General features: G+C 37.0%; 1 protein-coding gene across 1 annotated transcript in view; it reads left to right on the forward strand.

Annotated features, from left to right (window-relative positions):
- The window catches only part of antxr2a (ANTXR cell adhesion molecule 2a), a 107,993-nt gene that overhangs the window by 86,677 nt on the left and 546 nt on the right, over positions 1 to 20,770 (forward strand). The window contains exons 12-16 of the mRNA XM_030143193.1: positions 528 to 623; positions 10,822 to 10,872; positions 12,341 to 12,430; positions 16,205 to 16,375; positions 19,214 to 19,294. Coding sequence (XP_029999053.1) covers positions 528 to 623; positions 10,822 to 10,872; positions 12,341 to 12,430; positions 16,205 to 16,375; positions 19,214 to 19,294 — 489 coding nt within the window. The remainder of the gene's footprint in view (positions 1 to 527; positions 624 to 10,821; positions 10,873 to 12,340; positions 12,431 to 16,204; positions 16,376 to 19,213; positions 19,295 to 20,770) is intronic.

The raw sequence follows: 20,770 nt of genomic DNA on the forward strand, positions 1-20,770 counted from the left end.
CTATGGGTAGGATATATGTGTCTTTATTATTCAGTCCCAAAAAATATCACCTCAATCAAAAAAAAAAAAAGAAAACATTTTCAATCCAGAAAACTGCACTTCCACCAAAAAAACAAAAATTCAATTTAAAAAACAAAAAAAACAAAAAAACTTCACATCAATTAAAAAAAAACTTTTTTAATTGAAGAAAAAAAGTGTATGAATGCAAAAAAAATATTTGAGACCCAAAAAATTGCATTTGAACACTTTTTTTTTTAATTGAAGTGAGTTATTTTTTTATTGATTTGTTTTGGTTAAAGCAACTTTTTTATGATTGTATAATAAAGAAACAAATCTATCCATCAGTCAATCAAATTGTATTTATATAGCACCAAATCATAGCAAAAGTTATCTCATGACACTTTATGTATCAAGTTGGTCGAAACCAGACTCTAAGCCAATTTACAGAAACCCAACAGAATCCTCCAGGAGCAAACACTACCTTCATAGGCCTTGACCTTGACCTTGAGCTCTTCCTCTTCTTGCAGTCGGACGGTCTGGCGGTGGCCATCGTCTTCCTGGTTCTGCTGCTCCTGGTGGCTCTGGCCCTCATGTGGTGGTTCTGGCCTCTTTGCTGCACAGTGGTGAGTGTTTCAACGTCTGGGATCAATACAGTTCATGTGTTTACCTCAAATATATACATTTATTTAATGGTACCTTAATAATAATTAACAAAGGAACATGTTAACAGTGAAATGTCTGAGTCTTTGGAGGCTTTTCGCAAACATCCGGTTGTGGCAAAAGCATTGTTTCTTGAGAAATCCACCCTAAAGCGCAATAACTGAAAACTAAAAAAAAAAAAGAAATTTACAGCCACGGTAAGATAAGATAAGATAAGATATGGTAAGGCAAGATAAGATAAGGTCTGTTTGCTCATGCAAAATGAAACGCAATTAATATAGATTAAAATAAATGATATTTAATTGAAATTAATCCACAGCAACCCTGTGATTAATCTGATAAAAAATGTTCATCGTTTGACAGCACTAGTATAAACAGCTTTTTGAAATCTTGATATCAAAATTGAACATTTTTTGAATCCAAAACTCCGGCACCTAAAGGGTTAACCATTAATCATACCCGTGGCCTCTGTTTTACCTAATCCAACCACATCGCCATAGCAACACCACAGAAGAAGAACCCCAAGCAGGAAGTGAAGAGCCCACATCCTGTTGCTGACGGTTACATGTGTTTGAGTTCAGAGAGGACACAAAGTAGTTTTATGTGAAGAAACTGTAAGAAAACAAAAGAAGGAAGAAGATTAAGAAGAGCAGCGTTTGAATGACAGATTGCACCAAAGTTAACAAATCTCTGTTTACAAAAGACAAATACGAGGCCTACCTGGGGACCGGCGCGATTAATAATGATCAGAGACTGTTTGCGTTTCTAATCAGATAGAAATCTGCTGCGTTCCCGCGGCAGCTTAAAGTACTGATTCTGTGGTGGTAAACAGCAGTTCTACTTCCACTGACGCTCATCCAGTCTTTACTTCAGCTAGAGTTTGTGTTTGAGTCTGTTTTCCTTTATCCTCCGATGTTTCTGCAGCCATCACAGACAAAACAACAGCAAACAACAGACATGTTCTTGTTTTGCTTCTGTAACTCACACCTAGACAATGCAGAAAAAGGTAATCGTGTCAAAAATGCACATTGTTTTTTTGACTTTTACTCACATTAACAGTATTTCAATTATACTGAATAAAATATTAATCAATTAAGATTTAAAGCCATAAACAAACACAGTTCTGAGCGTCATGCAGCCATAGTTTCCAAAATCTCGCTATTTTTGTGAAGTTTTCTGTTAGGATTTTTTGTCTATTCCCCAAAAATCATTATCCAAACAAGAACCAGGACTATTTTTAAGGGAATTAAATGAAATAACATGTTAATGAGTCAGAAAATTCCACATACCCTCTGTTCATAGGATGATACTTTGACTTTCATGGTTGTTGAGAAATCCACCCTAAAGTGCAATTATCCAAATGAAAAAAAAAAAAAGACATGTACAGCCACAATGAGATAAGAAAAAATTAAATGAGGTAAGATAAGAAAAAACAAGATAAGATTAGAAAAAAAATTAAATAAGATGAAATATGATCAGATAAGAAAAGAAGAGAAAAGAAAAAATAAAGTAAGATGAGATGAGGAAAAATAAAACAAAATAAGACAGTTTGAAACTATAACACAGCTGGTTTCAGCATTTTCTCAGTAACAGTTTATACCTTAAAAAATGAAACAAGATTCTGAACCTGCTTAACAGAATGAAATGCTTTATGTTTTATGCTCAAATAACGTTTCTTTCTTTTTTTTTTTTACTTAACCCTAAGGGGTCGGAGCCTATTTTGGCCGTTTTTGAGTACTTTTGATTTGGCCTTTATATACTATATAAATAAATGTTTACTATACCAATGTTCGGTATCTTTTTTCAGCACAACTTTATCTATATCATCTGCCTGTTATTTTTTCACTTTAACCTACTATATTAACATAAAAGGCCAAAAAACACACAAAAAATATAAAATCCGATTTGAAAAATGTACACTACCAGGCAAAAGTTTGGACTCACCTGGTTTTTCTTTATTTTTATGACTATTTTCATTGTAGATTCTCACTGAAGGCATCAAAACTATGAATGAACACATATGGAATTATGTAGTTTAAAAAGGTGTGACAAAACTCAAAGCATGTTTTATATTTTAGATTCTTCAAAATGGCCACATTTTACTTTTATTACTGCTTTGTGCATTCTTGGCATTCTCTTGATGAGCTTCATGAGGTAGTCACCTGAAATGTTTTCCAAAAGTCTGGAAGGAGTTCCAAATGATGCTGAGCTCTTGTTGGCCATCTGTGGTCCATCTCATGTCATTTAAATAAGAAGGTGAGTCCAAACTTTTGCCTGGTAGTGTATATAATTTATTGCATAAATAACACAAAGATGCTTAACTTTTATACCTATTATATATCTATAATAAACACATTAAGTTAACAGCCAGCTTCAAATGTGATAAGTTGGTTTATTTATTTTAGATTTTCCATAGTGATTGATCTTTTTAATGGTATTGTTTCTGAAGTTCTGACTGTAACCTCTGCAGAACATCTGAAACTGTCAGAGCTGAAGCCAAATCTGGATTAGGGACAAATCCAACAATCCACTGTCCACCGCTTCAGTCGGTCAAACTGATGGACAATGAGGACGTATACAGACATAAACATTGTACTAATGACACATTTACTGATCCATGATGGAGATTTTCCATTTCTTTTGTGGAATAGCCCTTTTGTTTTCATTATCACTGGATTTTTGTATCAGAGATGACATTAGATTATAGCAGTTGTTTTTACCCTGAAACTGTAGTTTTTCCTGCTGTTCATACTTTATCAGACTGGATCTAAATACAGACACTGACTAATGTATGTGTGGACATTAGAACTGTACTAAACCAGCAAACAGAATGTTGGACAGGACTGTATTCTTATCTTATCTTATCTTATCTTATCTTATCTTATCTTATCTTATCTTATCTTATCTTATCTTATCTTATCTTGTCTCGTCGTATCTTAACTTGTCTCATCTAGTCTTATTTTGTTTTATCTTGTCTTGTGTTATTTTATTTTATCTTGTTTGTCTTGTCTTATCTTGTCTTATTTTATCTTATCTCATCTCATCTTATCTTAACTTGTCATGTCTCGTCTTGTCTTATCTTGTCTCATCTTGTCTTATTTTGTTTTATCTTATCTTGTCTTATTTTATCTTATCTCGTCTTGTCTTATCTTAACTTGTCTCATCTTGTCTTATTTTGTTTTATCTTGTCTTGTGTTATTTTATTTTATCTTGTTTGTCTTGTCTTATCTTGTCTTATTTTATCTTATCTCATCTCATCTTATCTTAACTTGTCATGTCTCGTCTTGTCTTATCTTGTCTCATCTTGTCTTATTTTGTTTTATCTTATCTTGTCTTATTTTATCTTATCTTGTCTTATCTTAACTTGTCTCATCTTGTCTTATTTTGTTTTATCTTGTCTTGTGTTATTTTATCTTATCTTGTTTGTCTTGTCTTATCTTGTCTTATTTTATCTTATCTCATCTCATCTTAACTTGTCTTGTCTCGTCTGGTCTTATCTTGTCTTATTTTGTTTTATCTTATCTTGTCTTATTTTATGTTATCTCCTCTCATCTTATCTTATCTTATCTTATCTTGTCTTTTCTTGCCTTGTCTCATCTTGTCCTATTTTGTGTTATCTTATCTCATCTCGTCTCATCTCGTCTCGTCTCCTCTTGTCTTGTCGTGTCTTGTCTCATCTTGTCTTATTTTATCTTGTCTTATTTTATCTCGTTTGTCTTGTCTTATTTTGTCGTATCTTATCTCACCTTATCTTACCTTTTCTTATCTTATCTTGTCGTGTCTTATCTTGTATTGTCTTACTTTGTCTCGTCTTGTCTTGTTTTATCTTATCTTATCTCACCTTTTCTTATCTTATCTTATCTTATCTTATCTTATCTTATCTTATCTTATCTTATCTTATCTTATCCTGTCTTGCCTTATAAATTTGACCGTCAAGCGTAGGATCTATATGTTCAAATATTTAATACAAACACTACCGTCTCTTTCATCCGTAAATCGTTCATTTCATTTTTTCCACAGTAGAATCTCCACAGTCCCCGTTCTCAGCTCTCCTCCACTGATTGCCTTTAAATAACTTTAATGAAAGATATTTCTCTTTAATCTACTGTGCAAACTTTGTTCAGGACTCAGTAAAAGTTCTTCTGTAAACCCCCCTCACCCCCTCTGGACAAACAGTCTCCCCCAGTTAACCGTTTACAAAAATCCACAGCAGATTATGGTTGGGGGCTATGGGAGGGGTGGGGGGGTGGGGGTGGGGGGGTCTGCAGATGGTGCGCCCCAATCCCTGCTTTATTCTACCCAGATCTGATGAACCCTCCCCGCCTCACCTCCTTCTCCCATTAAATGATAGACGTCACCTGGCTCTGTGGACCTGAAGGGACCCCATCCAGGATGAGATGGAAGCATATTTTGGAAAACCAACAAAGGCATTAAAATGTAAACCCCCTGCAGCATGTCTGGCCGCGGACGTGTTTGTCTTGGTGGAGGGAGCTGCTGTTGCCTTCCATCGAGGGACACGGCAGAAGAAGAGGGCCATGTGTGGCTTGTTAATATTTAAACCCCCAGTCTGCCAGGTTTCTGCAGTCGGGATGAGGCCGCACACACACACACACACACACACACACATATGCACACACACACATATGCACACACACACACACACATATACGCACACGCCCGGCCTCTTTCCCACAATCCCTCTCTCTCTGTCTCTTTCCCACATGGACCAATGCCAGCAGAGAGGTCATACAAGCTGTGGAGTGGTAATTTCTTTGTTTATGATTTGTTTGGAAATTAAACTCCGAATGGCGCAGCCTCCGGGTTTAACCCAACGATTCAGGAGTGGAAACGCAGTCGCACTTTCACCAAATTAACAACGATTTACTGCGACATCAGCTGCACTGTGGACAAAATGTCAACTCACTATGTCAAAAATGAACAGCTATTTAGGTTTGGGGTTTGATTTTAGTATTTTTATTTTATTTTATCTTTTCTTAGCTTGTTTTGTCTCATGTTGTCCTATTTTTTCTTTTCTTTTTTCTTTTCTTATCTTTTATCTTATATTGTCTTGTCTTATTTTGTTTTATTTTATCTTATCTTATCTCATCTTATCTTATCAGAGAGGTCATACATCACAGTTTCGCCAAATTAACAATGATTTACTGCGACATCCGCTGCACTTTGGAGAAAATGTCAACTCAATATGTTAAAAATGAGCGATTATTTAAGGTTTGAGGTTTGATTTTAGTATTTTAATCTTATTTTATCTTATCTTATCTCATCTTATATTGTCTCATTTGTCTCGTCTTGTCTTGTTTTATCTTATCTTACTCTTCGTATCTTACTTACCTTGTCTCATGTTGTCGTATTTTGTTTTATCTTATCTTATCTTATCTTATCTTATCTTATCTTATCTTATCTTATCTTATCAGAGAGGTCATACATCGCAGTTTCGCCAAATTAACAATGACTTACTGCGACATCAGCTGCACTTTGGACAAAATGTCAACTCAGTACGTCAAAAATGAACAGTTATTTACATTTGGGGTTTGATTTTAGTATTTTAATCCAGTCTTATCTTATCTTGTCTTGTCTTATCTTGTCTTATAAGGATGATTATATAATTGGAACAATATTTGTAATCTCACAAATCTGCAGAACATCCATGTCATGTAAAATGCTAAAATGTTTGTTTGGTTTTTCTTATTATTGCATTACATACGTACATTTGGATAACCACAGATGCATATACCCAAGCAAAATTCTCCCAACATAATTTGGAGTTTAATTTAAAGGCACAGCTCATTATGCGTTGTGGAATATGCTAACTGCCACTGATCCGTCACGATAAGCCTCCCGAAACAGCTTGACACAACACGGTTTGGGCTGGAGTTTGGAGAACGCCCGGATTATCGGGTCCATTTGGACATTTACAGAGGCAGCCATATGGGGACGGCGCCCCGGGTGCCTCCGATTGGTCCGGTCCCATCGGTGTCACGGTCGCCGTGGCGAGCCGCCGGGGCCAATGTCAGATGGCTAAGTATCCGGCGGTTTAGTTTTTAATTATGTCGCCGAGCGCTCCTGTTCACATCTGTCCGTCAGGTAGCTGAAAAAGAGCAGCGCAGCCTCGTCATTTGTATAATGCTTTATTTATCCCACAATATGTCCAGGAAATCTGCTGCATAATTACTTAATAAAAGAGATAATCCCGTCAGCGTAAGGTGTGCCTGAAATACTGTTGATCAGCGTATGGAGAGGCTACCAGTAGACCTTTACTGGATTTGCTTACAGCCAGTTGCATGTCAAAGAGAAATTAATTAACCCTAATTGATTATTTTTCATTATTCTAATGACAACAGTATGTGCAGAGTGTGATGCTATCCCTGCGCTTAACACTGAATGAAACAGCTGTTCAGGCAGCTATGATATGCCATAATTACATTGCTCTTTTTTTTTTTTTCCTCCAAAACCAATTTAGCAAATGCATAAGCAGTGATGACAGCATAGTATCTGTCTTTGATGACTAATGGACAAAGGTCTGCCGCAAACCTTAAGTTGAGATATGTTCCCACCGTAATTATACATATTTATAGGCGGTGCAGTGGGATATGACAGTTGAATAAGAACAGGCTCCATCAGGGAAACTGGGGGAACAAAGACCGGGCATCACTTTACTCTCCAACGCCTGCTACAGAGTACACGTTTATTCCATAAAAACCCAAATACCCACTAGTGACCAAAAGCATCAACTGATTTAAAATGTTTAATAACGGTTGATCCACTAAATCTATCAATATATGTAAAAAACTAGTGTAAAATGCAGTTTGTCATCTTTTCATGGTCATCAGATATGACCCATTTGGACGTTCAGAGGCTCCGTAGTTACCGTGGAAACACTGTCATCTTCTACAACATTGATTCACCAGTAAAAGCCGTTGGGTTGGATCAATGATAGACGATAGAGATGACATATTTTATTGAAAAAGTCAATTTTCTCAAGTTTTCTCTGTTTTTTGTGTAGTAAACCTCAAATGTAATCTCAGTATGATGATTGAACTACATGATCATTAAATTTAATATAGGAAAATGCCAGATTTTTACTGACAAAAAAAAAATTAATAAAATTTAAAAAAAATATTGAACCTGAATAAACTGATTGTTAACCCTTTATAGGGCACTCACCTTAGTGTGTTGTTGCAGGACATAACATGACTTTATTACTTTTGTGAAATTTTTATAATTTTTTTATTGTCATGTAGAAAATCAAGGTCATTGAAGTTAACGTATTTGGTTCCTTGACCGTATTTGGCAAAAAAGCATAAAAAAGTATATATAAAAATACAAGAAAAACACATTAGAACATTCGACCCCCATGTGTGCTGATCCAGACCCCTGTCCACATCCATATGATCCCTTTGAACATCATTCCTTACATTAGTACCATTACTTCATGGTACCAAACAAAGCAGATCCACTCACTGTTCATGCAGAGGTGGACCTTACAGACCCTGGAGACCACAGTGGACCTCAGAGGTGGACCTTACAGACCCTGGAGACCACAGTGGACCTCAGAGGTGGACCTTACAGACCCTGGAGACCACATTGGACCTCAGAGGTGGACCTTACAGACCCTGGAGACCACAGTGGACCTCAGAGGTGGACCTTACAGACCCTGGAGACCACAGTGGACCTCAGAGGTGGACCTTACAGACCCTGGAGACCACATTGGACCTCAGAGGTGGACCTTACAGACCCTGGAGACCACATTGGACGCAATATTGTTTCCTCACTGTCCTCACTGGAACTGTTGCTGTCACTGACTTGTAATGTGTGGAAATGACTAAAAATAGTCAGTTGCCCGATAAAGGGTTAATATCTTCAGTGTAATTTTTTCATTTCATAAATTCACCCCATGGGCCGGATCGGACTCCTTGGCGGCCGGTTTTGGGCCACGGGCCGTATGTTTTACACCCATGCTGTAAAGAATAGAAGATGCTGTGTTTTGGCGGTGCTGTGCGTCTGTAGTCACTTAAATCCCACATTTCTCACAGAATGAGGCTGTATCCCAGAGAGTTTGGGCGGCGCTCAGGAACCAGTGGATTGGTGACACCTGAGAACACAAACCCAGTCTGTCCACACGGATTCCTCTCAAAGACCCAACGGCTGCGCTTCAGCAAACCCGCAGCAAAAGTTGGACAGCAGTCTGTGAAGACTGACACCTGACAAATGTCACTGTCAGGCTGCTCTTTGCTTTGCATTGCACATCTGAAAAACACAGTCGGGGCATCTTGTCCTTGAGTGGAATCACATTGTGGACAACCTGCTCCTCAGGTGCCGTGTCATCATCCACTGTTGTCATGAACAATGCCGCCGCCGGGCACGCCACCGCTGTCAAACATCTACTCCCACCAAACTACTGGTCGGATTCAGTTCACATTTTATATGTACCTTCTGTGGGACAATGTCTGCAAAGACTGTTCACAATTATACACATTTTAATGTACAAACATTAAAAATATACAATAGTATTCAATATACAAATATTAGAAATGTGCCTTTACATATAATGGTCCATACTCTGATGATGGTTATTTGTAACATGTAAATGGTTACAGATATCAATATAGTAACTTTTTTTTTTTTTTTTTGATTGATTTTGTATTTATTTTCATTGTGCATCTCCAAAAGTACAATCCAAAAAAAAGAAAGAAATTCACATTTTATGATACAAGATTTTGTGACCCCCCCCCAGAACTGATAATATAGTTCCAATTGATCACTGATAGGAAGTCATATATGGACTGTCATTTGGCTCCATGACCTTTGACCTTGAGTGACCTTGAAGAGTCAAACTCAAGGTCACCAATGTCTATATTTCACCAATCTTGCTCTCTCAAACTTATTGGTTGGGTTAATGTAAAATTTGTATGTAGCTTCCTTGTGATAATGTTCACAAAGTGTGTTCATAGTTTTGAGAAATTTAAATTTTTGAATTTTCAACAAATTTTGTGAATATTAAAAATGTGCCTTTACTTATAATGGTCCATATTTTAATGGTTTATAACATGTAAATAGTTACAGATATCAATATATTTCCTATTGATCACTGATAGGAAGTCATATATGGACTTTGATTTGGGTCCATGACCTTTGACCTTGAGTGACCGTGAAGGGTCAATTTCAAGGCCACCAGTGTCTGCCATTCAACAATCTTGTTCTCTAAAACTATTGGTCAGATTCATTTAAAATTTTATTTGTAGTTTCCTTGGGACAATGTCTACAAGTTTATTCACAGTTTTGAGAAATTCTAATTATTTATTTATTTGTTTGTTTATTTGTTTTTTATTTTATTTATTTTTTTATTTGTTTTTATTTTATTTTATTTATTATTATTATTATTATTATTATTTTTTTTTTTTTTTTTTTTTTTTTTTTTTTTTTTTTTTTTACAAATTTTTGAAATATTGCAAATGTGCCTTTATTTATAATGGTCTATTTTCTGATGGTTTATAACACCATAACATTAGTTGAGTTCTCCTCCAGTGAAAGTACCACCCACTTCTGCTGCATTCAGACCACAGGACTAGAACATAGAACAGAACCTGACAACCTCACACATTCAGCTGGGGACTGACTCTGGGTAAAACAGGACGCTGACATACAGGGACACTGGAACTATTTTTATTCTTTTTGTCTGTGTGTATAATGTGCCACTTGTCTTCCATGCAGACGGGACTTGGATCTGAGCCCGAGCCTCCTCCTCTGTATCTCATTGGAGCTAATTAACTCCTTAGGACTTTATGATTGGGAGGATTGCTTGGAAGCACTGAACCCCATCCAATTAATTAAGAGCTAAACGGGCAGCAGCGCTCGCCCCAAAGACTCCCCTGTCAACAAGTTGATTTTGAGCTTTTCTTTATTTTGCACGGGGGGCCCCTGATGTTGGTTTACAAGCAGAATCCTTGTAATCAGTAGTCAGCGGGGTGACGGAGCGCCCGCGAGCTGCAGCACCGCCTCCCGCTCGCCGCACGCCGACGTCTCTGTTTGACTCAGTCACCTGTCATGAATCACCGCCGTCAGCCTGACAAGGTTTCACCGTGTCTGCGCTCGTCCCTTGACGGACTTTTTGCTGACACTCTTTTGCATTTTCTGTTTATCCAGGTCATCAAAGACCCGCCACCTCCTCCTCCACCTTCCCGTCCTCCACCACCTGTGAGTACAACGCCACAGCCTGGTCCCAGAATACACACACAAAATACTAATACACCCAAAACAAAGGGGCATTATTACAGCAGAAACCCACAGAACACCCAGGGAACATGAATCCAAGCATTAACCAAACACAATTAATGCTTTTAGAATCACAATCAGAATGCTTTATTAATAGTATTATAATTGTTATTATATTAATATGTGTATTAATCCCAAGGGGAATTATTGTGTTACAGTTGTTCCATTCAAATATAATAAAAAGTATCAGGAAGGAAAAGATCAATTATCATAAAGACCCAAACATCCACCAGTGACTAAAACCATCTACTGATCTAAACTGTTTAATACCTGTTCTTCCACTAATCCTATCAATACATGATTTTGCTGAAAAAGTCACTTTTTCATCAGTTTTCTCCGTTTGTAATATAATAACCCCCAACTTTACTCTGAGTTTTTATGAACATCTGCATGATCAACAGATTAAATACAGGAATACACCTGATTTTTCACTGAAAAATGCAAAATACAGAGGTTAATATTATAATAAATTGTGACAAATCACTTCAGAAAGGTTAACTCATAAAGACCCAAACAGCCACCGGTAACACAAACCATCTACTGATCTAAACTGTTTAATACCTGGTGATACACTAATCCTATTGATACATGGAAATAATTGGTGTAAAATACAGTTCTTCATCTTTTCATGGTCATCAGATATGACCCATTTGGACATTCAGAGGCTCTGTAGTTACCATGGAAACACTGTCATTTTCTACAACATTGATTCACCAGTAAAACCCATGGAGTTGGATCAATGACAGTGGACGGACACACTGAGTTTATGTTCAGTTAATGAGAGATTTGACTGAAAAAAGTCCCTTTGTCTTCGGTTTTGTCTGTTTCTGATATAATAACCCTCAACTTTAATCTGAGTTTTTATGAACATCTACATGATCAATGGATTAAATACAGGAAAATACCTGATTTACACTGAAAAATGCAAAATACAGAGGATAGTATTATAATAAATGGTGATAAATCACTTCAGAAAGGTTAAAAACCGAGAGAAATTCACTTGGAAACTGCCATAAAAGTAGCACTGGGTCTTTATGGATTAAATTAGACTTAAGTGACATCTGAATAGAAATGTTGAATACTGACTCTTAACACAAAACCCCATAATTAAGTACATGGTAGTAGCGACAGTAGTAAAGTAGAACCATGACTGCTGTTTTCCTGAGGAAATGTTGTACACTAGTGTTTCCTGTTCAGATGTGATTAATTGGTGTAAAATCAATAGAACAATGGAAAAAGGAAAAGGAACAGAGGCTTCATGACCTTTGACCTTTGACCTGCAGGTTTGTGCAGAAGTAGAAGAGCCAGTTTTATTTATACAGACAAATTAAAGTTGCTTTATAATCTCTATTATAGATAAGGTCATATTTACTTCTTTGTTTCTTTTCAGGAGCCGGAGGCGCTGCCCAAGAAGAAGTGGCCGACGGTGGACGCTTCGTACTACGGAGGAAGAGGAGCCGGAGGAATCAAACGGATGGAGGTCAGAGTTGCAGCATCAGGCCGATCAATAATGTTAAAGACTTTATCGCAGTAAATACATTTATTCTGGTTCGGCTTAGTTTCACATTACAGTTTGGTAAGCGAAGGACTGTGGATGTCCGCATCATGTCATCATTTCCTGTGTCAGGGATGTCAAGCATACGGCCCAAGGTTTGTTCAGCACTCAAAGGGTTTAGCCCCTGGGGACATTTGTGTGTGTGACTCTTGGTCCATGCAAGTATAATTAAAGTAGCAGGAAAGAACTGATCAATACTACAAAAAAAAACAAAAAAAACAAATACATTTATACATACATATATACATATTTCATCCATAGAGACTTCTTCAGTAGCTTCAATAGCTGGGGGTGTGTGGGGGGGGTGGACTTATAACCCAGTGGGGGGAGTGGTCTGTGCAGGTGTTATGCCATATGCTAATGAACTTAAGTGTTAAGTGTTTTTATTAGAACTGATGAAATGGAAAAGGGAAACAAGTCCAGTTGAACCTAGAGGAACCTGGACCAATGACAACTTACACACACACATATATATAAAACTTTAAACATATATACACCAATTATACATATTAACCCCTTTAGCTAAAAAATTATATTAGGGCTAAAAAACTATATTAATATTCATCTACTATAAAAATATAATAAATCAGGACAGTGGATGTTTTTTTCAACTTTTGCTCAAAGTTTAGACCCTAATGTTAATAAAAGTACATCAAAAGTGTATTTAGTGCAAATGTTAATGTTCAAACATGATTTTTAATCTTTGTGGGGTGAAATATACGCTATTAAAAATCTCCAACACGAACAATTAATTTATGCATATCATCATCAATCCAGCCGAAAAAAAACAGGCGAGGATAAAAAATTCTATTTTCTCTTTTAGTTTGTTCCAGTTTACTCAGGCACAGTAATAGATACAATATTTTAGACAATGGGAATAGATTCTGTGAGGTCTGTAAATGTCCATAGACACCAAGAACATCCATATGAACCTTATTACTGTGAAGGAATTCTTCATTTACTTTGGGTATGTCTGTTTAGGCGTTTTTGCCCTGAAAATATGGTCAGGGTTAAACAGGTTAAACACGCTGTTAAACACAGAACAGCAATAAACAGTTCTCTAAGATAAGATATTTATCCCACCGTGGAGAAATTTCACAGGTAACAGCACCAACACACAACGACCAAGTGCAGAGAAAATAAAAGGACAGACTTTGAAATATAAGAGAAAAGTACAAAATTTGTTTATATAAATATTTCTATCAAACTACATGGACCAGTTGTGGGTCCCCTCCCCATCAGTCAGTGATGTGTGTTTCACAGCTGTTAGTCTGTGAATCTGCATCATGTTCAGAGGAAAGTGCTGACGCTGGGTGTTTTCTGTGAAGCCCTAAGTTGGAGTTGAGCGGTGGCGGTGGTGGTGGAGGGAGGAGGAGGAACAGACCGACTGACCGCCGCTGACGACTGGGACATGACAGGCCCTGCCATGTCGTCCTTGGCCGTCCGGGCCTGATTGGATCAAGTCATTTCCAGGATGAAGGATTGAGTGCTGCTGTCAACTTGACATATCCAACCCCCCACCCCCACCCCTACACCTCCACCTCCAGCCCTGTGTTTGTTATCCGCCTCCTCCGAAGGGAATCCAGGTTTAAAGGCACCCCCCCCCCCCCTTCCTCCTCCTCTTCACTCTTCCTCTCTTTACCCCCTGTTGTTTCTCAGCCCCGAGGAAGTTGGTGGTGTTACAGGGATTTCCCAGCATCCTCGGGGACCTCCCTCCTCTTTACTTTTCTCCCACGGGTGTTGGCGTGCAGCGGGCCTGGTTACCCGCCGCCGTCTTCTCTGCGTGGCAGGTTGATTGTCACCGACAGGCTCGTCTCCACTTCTGAGGCGGCGTTTCCCCGCAGATGGAAACCGAGGTGCTTGTTAAGATCAACCTGTCGTCTCCTCTGCATCCGCATTTAAGACGCCACGCTGAGAAAAAAACCCCCACCTCCACCTCCACCGCTTTGGCGCTGCTGACGTTTCAAACGGCCGAGGTGACGGCGTATCTTTTATTCATGCATCCGCCTCTTTTCTTGGTGATGCAGAAGGCCAGGGTTGGATCCCAGAGATGATTTTGAAAAGCTGTTCTATATTGTCACGGCTTAACGTACAGCTTGAAAACTGTGTCGCTAATTAATCACCTCGCCCTATTCATGTGACGGCCGGTGCAGGGGTTTTTTTTTTTGTTTTTTTTTTTAGTTTTTATCTCCTCATTGCAACAGATGTGATGAATTCAATTAAAAATCAGGACAGCTTATCCAACACACACACACGATGCACTCACACACACACACACACACACACACACACACACACACACACACACACACACAATAGCACATGATGTTACCTACAAATGTGCTTTTTAATGTGCACTGTACATATGGATCTATATCGTCTGATGTATTCGTCTGTTAAAATTACTTTGTAGTTCTCCTTCTGTGTTTGCATCATGTTAATTACGTCTCTGGTCTTTGGATGGTGTTTGATCAGACTATTTGAAGATGTTAGCTGCAGGTCTCACAAAAATGACAGTAATTATCCACATCAAACCTGTATATAAACACTGTACATTAGCCTCTGTGGTATCTATAACAGAAACCTGAACTGTAACAAAAAAACAACAACAAAGAACTACAGAACAAACACTGAATTACACTGAAATAAAGCACTAAACACATACAAACACACTATAGTGTCCATTATATCTTGTTATGAAAGAGTTTCATTTGATTTCATACAGCAGGTTCAGCATTTTTTTTTTTTTTTTTATAATTCAAGTTTTTATTAGAGTTTTCACTTGGTACACGACAATCATACAATGTCGCTTAATGTTAACCAAGAGGGCTTCTATACATGCATGAAAAGTATCAAAAATGCTACAAAATGCTACAGGTTCAGCATTTTTAACCATTCATTGTCAGATTTAGACACTGCTTATCTTTGTTTTAGAGAAACATACACCAGGATTTGAGCATTAATACCCCCTCCCACCCCAAAATTAAAAAAAAAAAAAAAAAAGGGTGTCCACAGATCCTAAAATGTGATCGTTTACGTATGTATGTATTTATTTATTTATGTTTTGTTTTGTTTTGTTTTGCCCCATGTTTAGAGGTAGTTTGTATGTATGTATGTATGTATGTATGTGGGAAGGGTGGAAGGGTGGGAGGGAGGGGATTCAGTTGGTTAAACTAAGAAAAACAATTCAAGACATTGTACCTAAAATGCATCATATATTATTTTTCTTTTCTTAAATATATATATAAACAAATGTGATTGTTCAAAATTTAGACATTAATTATCCATAAAATTGATAATTAACCCTTAAACCTGACGCTCAAAGGTCTTAAAAATCCCCCAGACACAATAAATTATAAAACTATATTTTCTTTGTAAATCTTTATATAGAATTAGTCCAATGTGTAATTAGTGTTGATTATTTTAATGGAGATGTGAATGAGTGGAGCCTCCTACAGTCATTGATGGATGGAGGATGAGGCGTTCATGGACAAATGGAAATGGAACGTCTTAAAAAGTCCGAAATTTGGCTTCATCAAACTTGCAGATTTCCCGAATGTAGCATATTTTTGTGTATTTTAGTTGACAGTAACAGGTTTACATTTCCTAAAACATGACTGTTCAAGAGGGAATGTTGTGTTTTGTTGATGTCAGGTTGACTATATATAACAAATGTTGTCTTTGTTTTTATTTGTGCAGGTGCGTTGGGGAGAAAAAGGCTCGACTGAGGAGGGGGCCCGGCTGGAGAAAGCTAAGAACGCCATCGTGTCCATACCTGAAGACGTAGAGGAGCCGATGATCAAACGCCCCCCTCCCAAAGCGGCCCCCACCCTCCGCCAGGCAGAGAACAAGTGGTACACCCCCATCAAGGTATACAGATAATCAGACAGTTTTCCACTTTTTTCCTGATGTTTCATACCTTATGTAACTAAATAAGACATCTAAACCAGTCAGTATGAGTAGATACATTTACAGTATTTTCAGCTCTGTACCTTTTTTTGACACTGAACTGAAGCTGCTGCGTCTTTGTCTTCATACCCACCAGACTCCTGGAGCAAAAACAGCAATTTTACTGCACAGAAAATGGGAGTTGCTTCTGTACTACTAACACTGGTCTACAATTTATTTATTTATTTAGAAATTTAGAGATTAAATATGCTAAATGTTACGTATTTTAATAAGATTAATTTGAAAACAAATGACAAAAGTGCTTTTTGGATGATGTTTTTAAGGTATGTCCTCCTGAGACCAGCAATGCATTTTTGTCCTCTGTAGTGGACAAGAGTTTCACAGCTTTACTTTAAAAAAACAAGGAAAAATAAATAAATAAATAAATGAAAATCTCCATTGAAAAAGATATTATATAAATTAAGATGTTTTCATATATATGAAAAAACTGTTGCATCATGCTGTTTCTAATTAAGGCAATTATTTATCATGTTATTTATGAGTTCAAAATTATTTCCTCAAATGTCGAACTCTAGTGTTGTTTCATTTTTTAATTTTACATTTTTTTCATCTTATTAATTTTTGTATTTTTCATTTTTCTTTTATCTCATCTTATAATATTTTTGTTTTTATTTTATTTTTGATTTATTTGTATTTATATATTTGTTTTATGATGTATTAATTTATTTATTTTTTATGTATTCGTTTATTTTTCCCTTTTTTGTACATATTCTGTCCTCTAATTACAAGAGAATGGCTACTTCCTTCCACTTAGTGCCTGAAAAACTTTTTGCTGTTGTCTCACTGGCTGCCACACCTGCAGTCCATCAGTATAAATGAGTGTCTTCCTCTTTCTTTGTAACACCCTGAAGAAGGTGCATGCTGACACATGTTGGTGTGTTTTTAACTCCAGCCACAATGAATTAATCTACAGTCCCTCATGAAATTAAGGCTTTTTACAATTTCTAAATTTTCCAACCAAGTGAGTGCCTGGATTTGTCTTTTTCCCAGGGCAATTATTTGATAGAAAATGGTGAAAATACTTACTTACTTACTGGGTCTCAGGAGGATATGATAAAGTGTTATTCCACATATATGTTTGTTTATGTACATTTATCCAATAGATTTATAAATGTTCCACTGATAGAACTTGTAAAGTGAATGTATTGTCAAGTGCAGACAATGTTTTGAAGTAGCTCTGGCAGTAATATTCCTTTGGAGTTCAACCCATTCTCGGGTTAATTCTCCAATTTCACATTTTGACCCAAGACTGTATCTGTGAAACTTCAGCCAGCCAGCATTTAGGACTGGATTTTTCTTTATCAGTGACTCACACGTGGGAAAATGTGACTACTTTTATTCTGGAAGCATTTGACTTGTAGACCAGTATAAACCGGATCCCGTGAAAAAATCCGAAATACTTTCATTAAGCAAAGTCAAAATTCTTTAACCTTTAAAGAAAGAAAATATTCATCCTCTGAGAAATTTAGATTTTAGAATTTTTGATGTATTTTTGAAATATTAAAAATGTGCCTTTACTTATAATGGTCCATATTTTGATCGTTCTTAACATGTAAATGGTTACAGGTATCACTATAGTTTCTGTTGATCACTGATGGGTTCTTCTCTGAAACTGGTCCTAAAAACAGGACAGGGGCTAAAAATTCAAACCAGATGTAGACTAATGTTATGACGCAAGTTTGGAAGCACTTTGGGTCTATTTTAAAAATAAATACTTACTGAGATAAAAGAAAAGCTATTTTTCAGATAAAACACCTTTTTTATATTATTTTTTATACAAAAATCCACATGTACCACGATAAAAAGTACATGGCAGTTACGCACTATTTCTTTTCATATCTTTTTATTCTCTCACAGGTACATTTTGGGAATTGAACTAATTATCCAAGGCTGAATGTTTCACAAAAATGACCGCTGTTGCAAAATCACTCACAGTTTATTTGTGTTTAAATGTCCAGGTTCCGTGTGTAACACCAGTGGACACGATGGGTTCCACACCAAACCTGGAATTAGACTGAGATTCATGAAAAACCCACATTTGCAAATTAGAATAACCACTAGGATCGACTCATTTAACACAGTGTCTTTATTTGTAGTCTGTATAAGACCATTTACAGACATGTTTTCACATCTAATGCACTGACACCTAGGTACCGTTTACTGTCCCAGTTTGGGTCCTACTTTTGGCCCCACTATTTTTTAAAAAAATCATTAATTATGGGATGGCTCAGAGTAATAATATAATTTTTTTTGCATTTATCTGAGGTCATCATTAGGTCCATGCTGGGGGGAAATATGTCTGCATTTACCTTTTATTATTGGGTCTAAAAAGCTGGAAAAGCGCCAGGTACCAAAATAAACCCAGAAGCATCCTGATAGGAAGTCGTATACGGACTTTCAGACCACAGAACCTGACAACCTCTCATATTCAACTGGGTATTGATTCTTGATAGAACATGACACTGACATGCAGAGACATTGGTCCTGTTTTCTATAAATGAAGTTCAGGTTGATCAGATAAAATCTAAATAAACACTAAGACACTTTTGGTAGACATTTAACCCCAGATGGTGCTACTTTCATAGCCTCAAATGAACTTCCATGCTTGATATTTTTTAGAAGTAGCTGCTTTTTTTTCTCCCTGTGTGTTTCTTTTATTTTACTATTCCTTCATGCAGTGTAAATGAGCATGCAGCTGTGTGACGTCCTTTTGCTGAACTGTTTTACTGTATTTTTCAGGGTCGTCTCGATGCTTTGTGGGCTCTGCTTCGGCGACAGTATGACCGAGTCTCCCTCATGCGTCCCACCTCGGCAGACAAGGTATGTTCCGTCCGGTCGGCGCTGATACAAACAGAAGTTGTCCTGATGACAGTTTATTTCCTAACATTGTGTAAAACTGTGGCAGTAGTTTGACTAAACAGGGAAGTGTGTGTTTTCCTGTAGCGTCCTGTGTGTGGGATACAGTAAGTGAGTGTCACAGTGTTGAGTTGGAAGTTGCACAGCCTGAAGGGAGTGACTCAAAACATCATGCGTGGTCATCACACTGATATAAATAGATGATATCTTGCATCCGTCAGCAGCCTTGGTAGTCCTCTTCTTTTTTATCTCATCAACCGATTATTATTATTGTGAAGGCGTTGTAGTCGCCGTATTCGTAAACAATTTCTTCAATTCTTCAATCTTTCTTGGGATAATGTCTACAAACTTTGTTCACAGTTTTGAGAAATTTTGATTTTTGAAATTTTTATGAATTTCTGAAATGTTAAAAATGTGCCTCTACTTATAATGGTCCATATGTTGTTGGTTTATAACATGTAAATGGTTACAGATATCAGTAGAGTTACTACTGAGCGCTGATAGAAGTCATACATGGACTTTCATTTGCGTTCATGACCTTTGACCTTGAGTGACCTTGAAGGGTCAAACTCAAGGTCACCAATGTCTACATTTCAACAATCTTGTCTGAAACTGCTTGTCGGGACTCATTTCAAATGTATGTGTCTTCCTTTGGGACAATGTCTCCAAATTTTGTTTACACTTTTGAGAAATTATGATTTTTTTTTTTTTTTTACGAATTTCTAAAATGTTAAAAATGTACCTTTACTTCTAATGGTCCATATTTTGATGGTTTATAACTTGTAAATAGTTACAGATATCAATATCGTTCCTAATGATCACTGATAGGAAGTCTCATATGGACTTTCGTTTGAGCCCATGACCTTTGACCTTGAGTGACCTTGAAGGGTCAAACTCAAGGTCCCCAGTGTCTAGATTTCAACAATCTGCTTTTCTGAAATTAATGGTCGGAATCATTTCAAATTTTAGATTCATCTTCTTTGGGACAACGTTTGCAAAGTTTGTTCGCAGTTTTGAGAAATTTTGATTTTCAAAATTTTTCGAATTTCTGAAATGTTAAAAATGTTCCTTTCCTTCTAATGGTCCATATTTTGATGGTTTATAACATGCAAATGGTTCCAGATATCAGTCTAGTTCCTATTGATCAGTGATAGAAGTCATTTATGGACTTTGAATGAATTAGTTGAGTTCTCCTCCAGTGAAAGTCCCGCCCACTTCTATAGTTAGATTGATCTCCTGCATCCAGACCACGTGACTGGAGCATAGAACAGAACCTGACAACCTCACACATTCAAGTTTCTATTGATTCTTGATAGAACATGACGCTGACATACAGAGACATTGGTTTTGTTTTTAGTCTTGGCCACTTCTTGCATTTCATTGTTCTCTTGAATCTAATTTATTGATATATTTTAGTTTTATTGTAGTTTATTACTATAG

This window comes from Sphaeramia orbicularis, chromosome 9, assembly GCF_902148855.1.
Source record: "Sphaeramia orbicularis chromosome 9, fSphaOr1.1, whole genome shotgun sequence".
NCBI lineage: Eukaryota > Metazoa > Chordata > Actinopteri > Kurtiformes > Apogonidae > Sphaeramia > Sphaeramia orbicularis.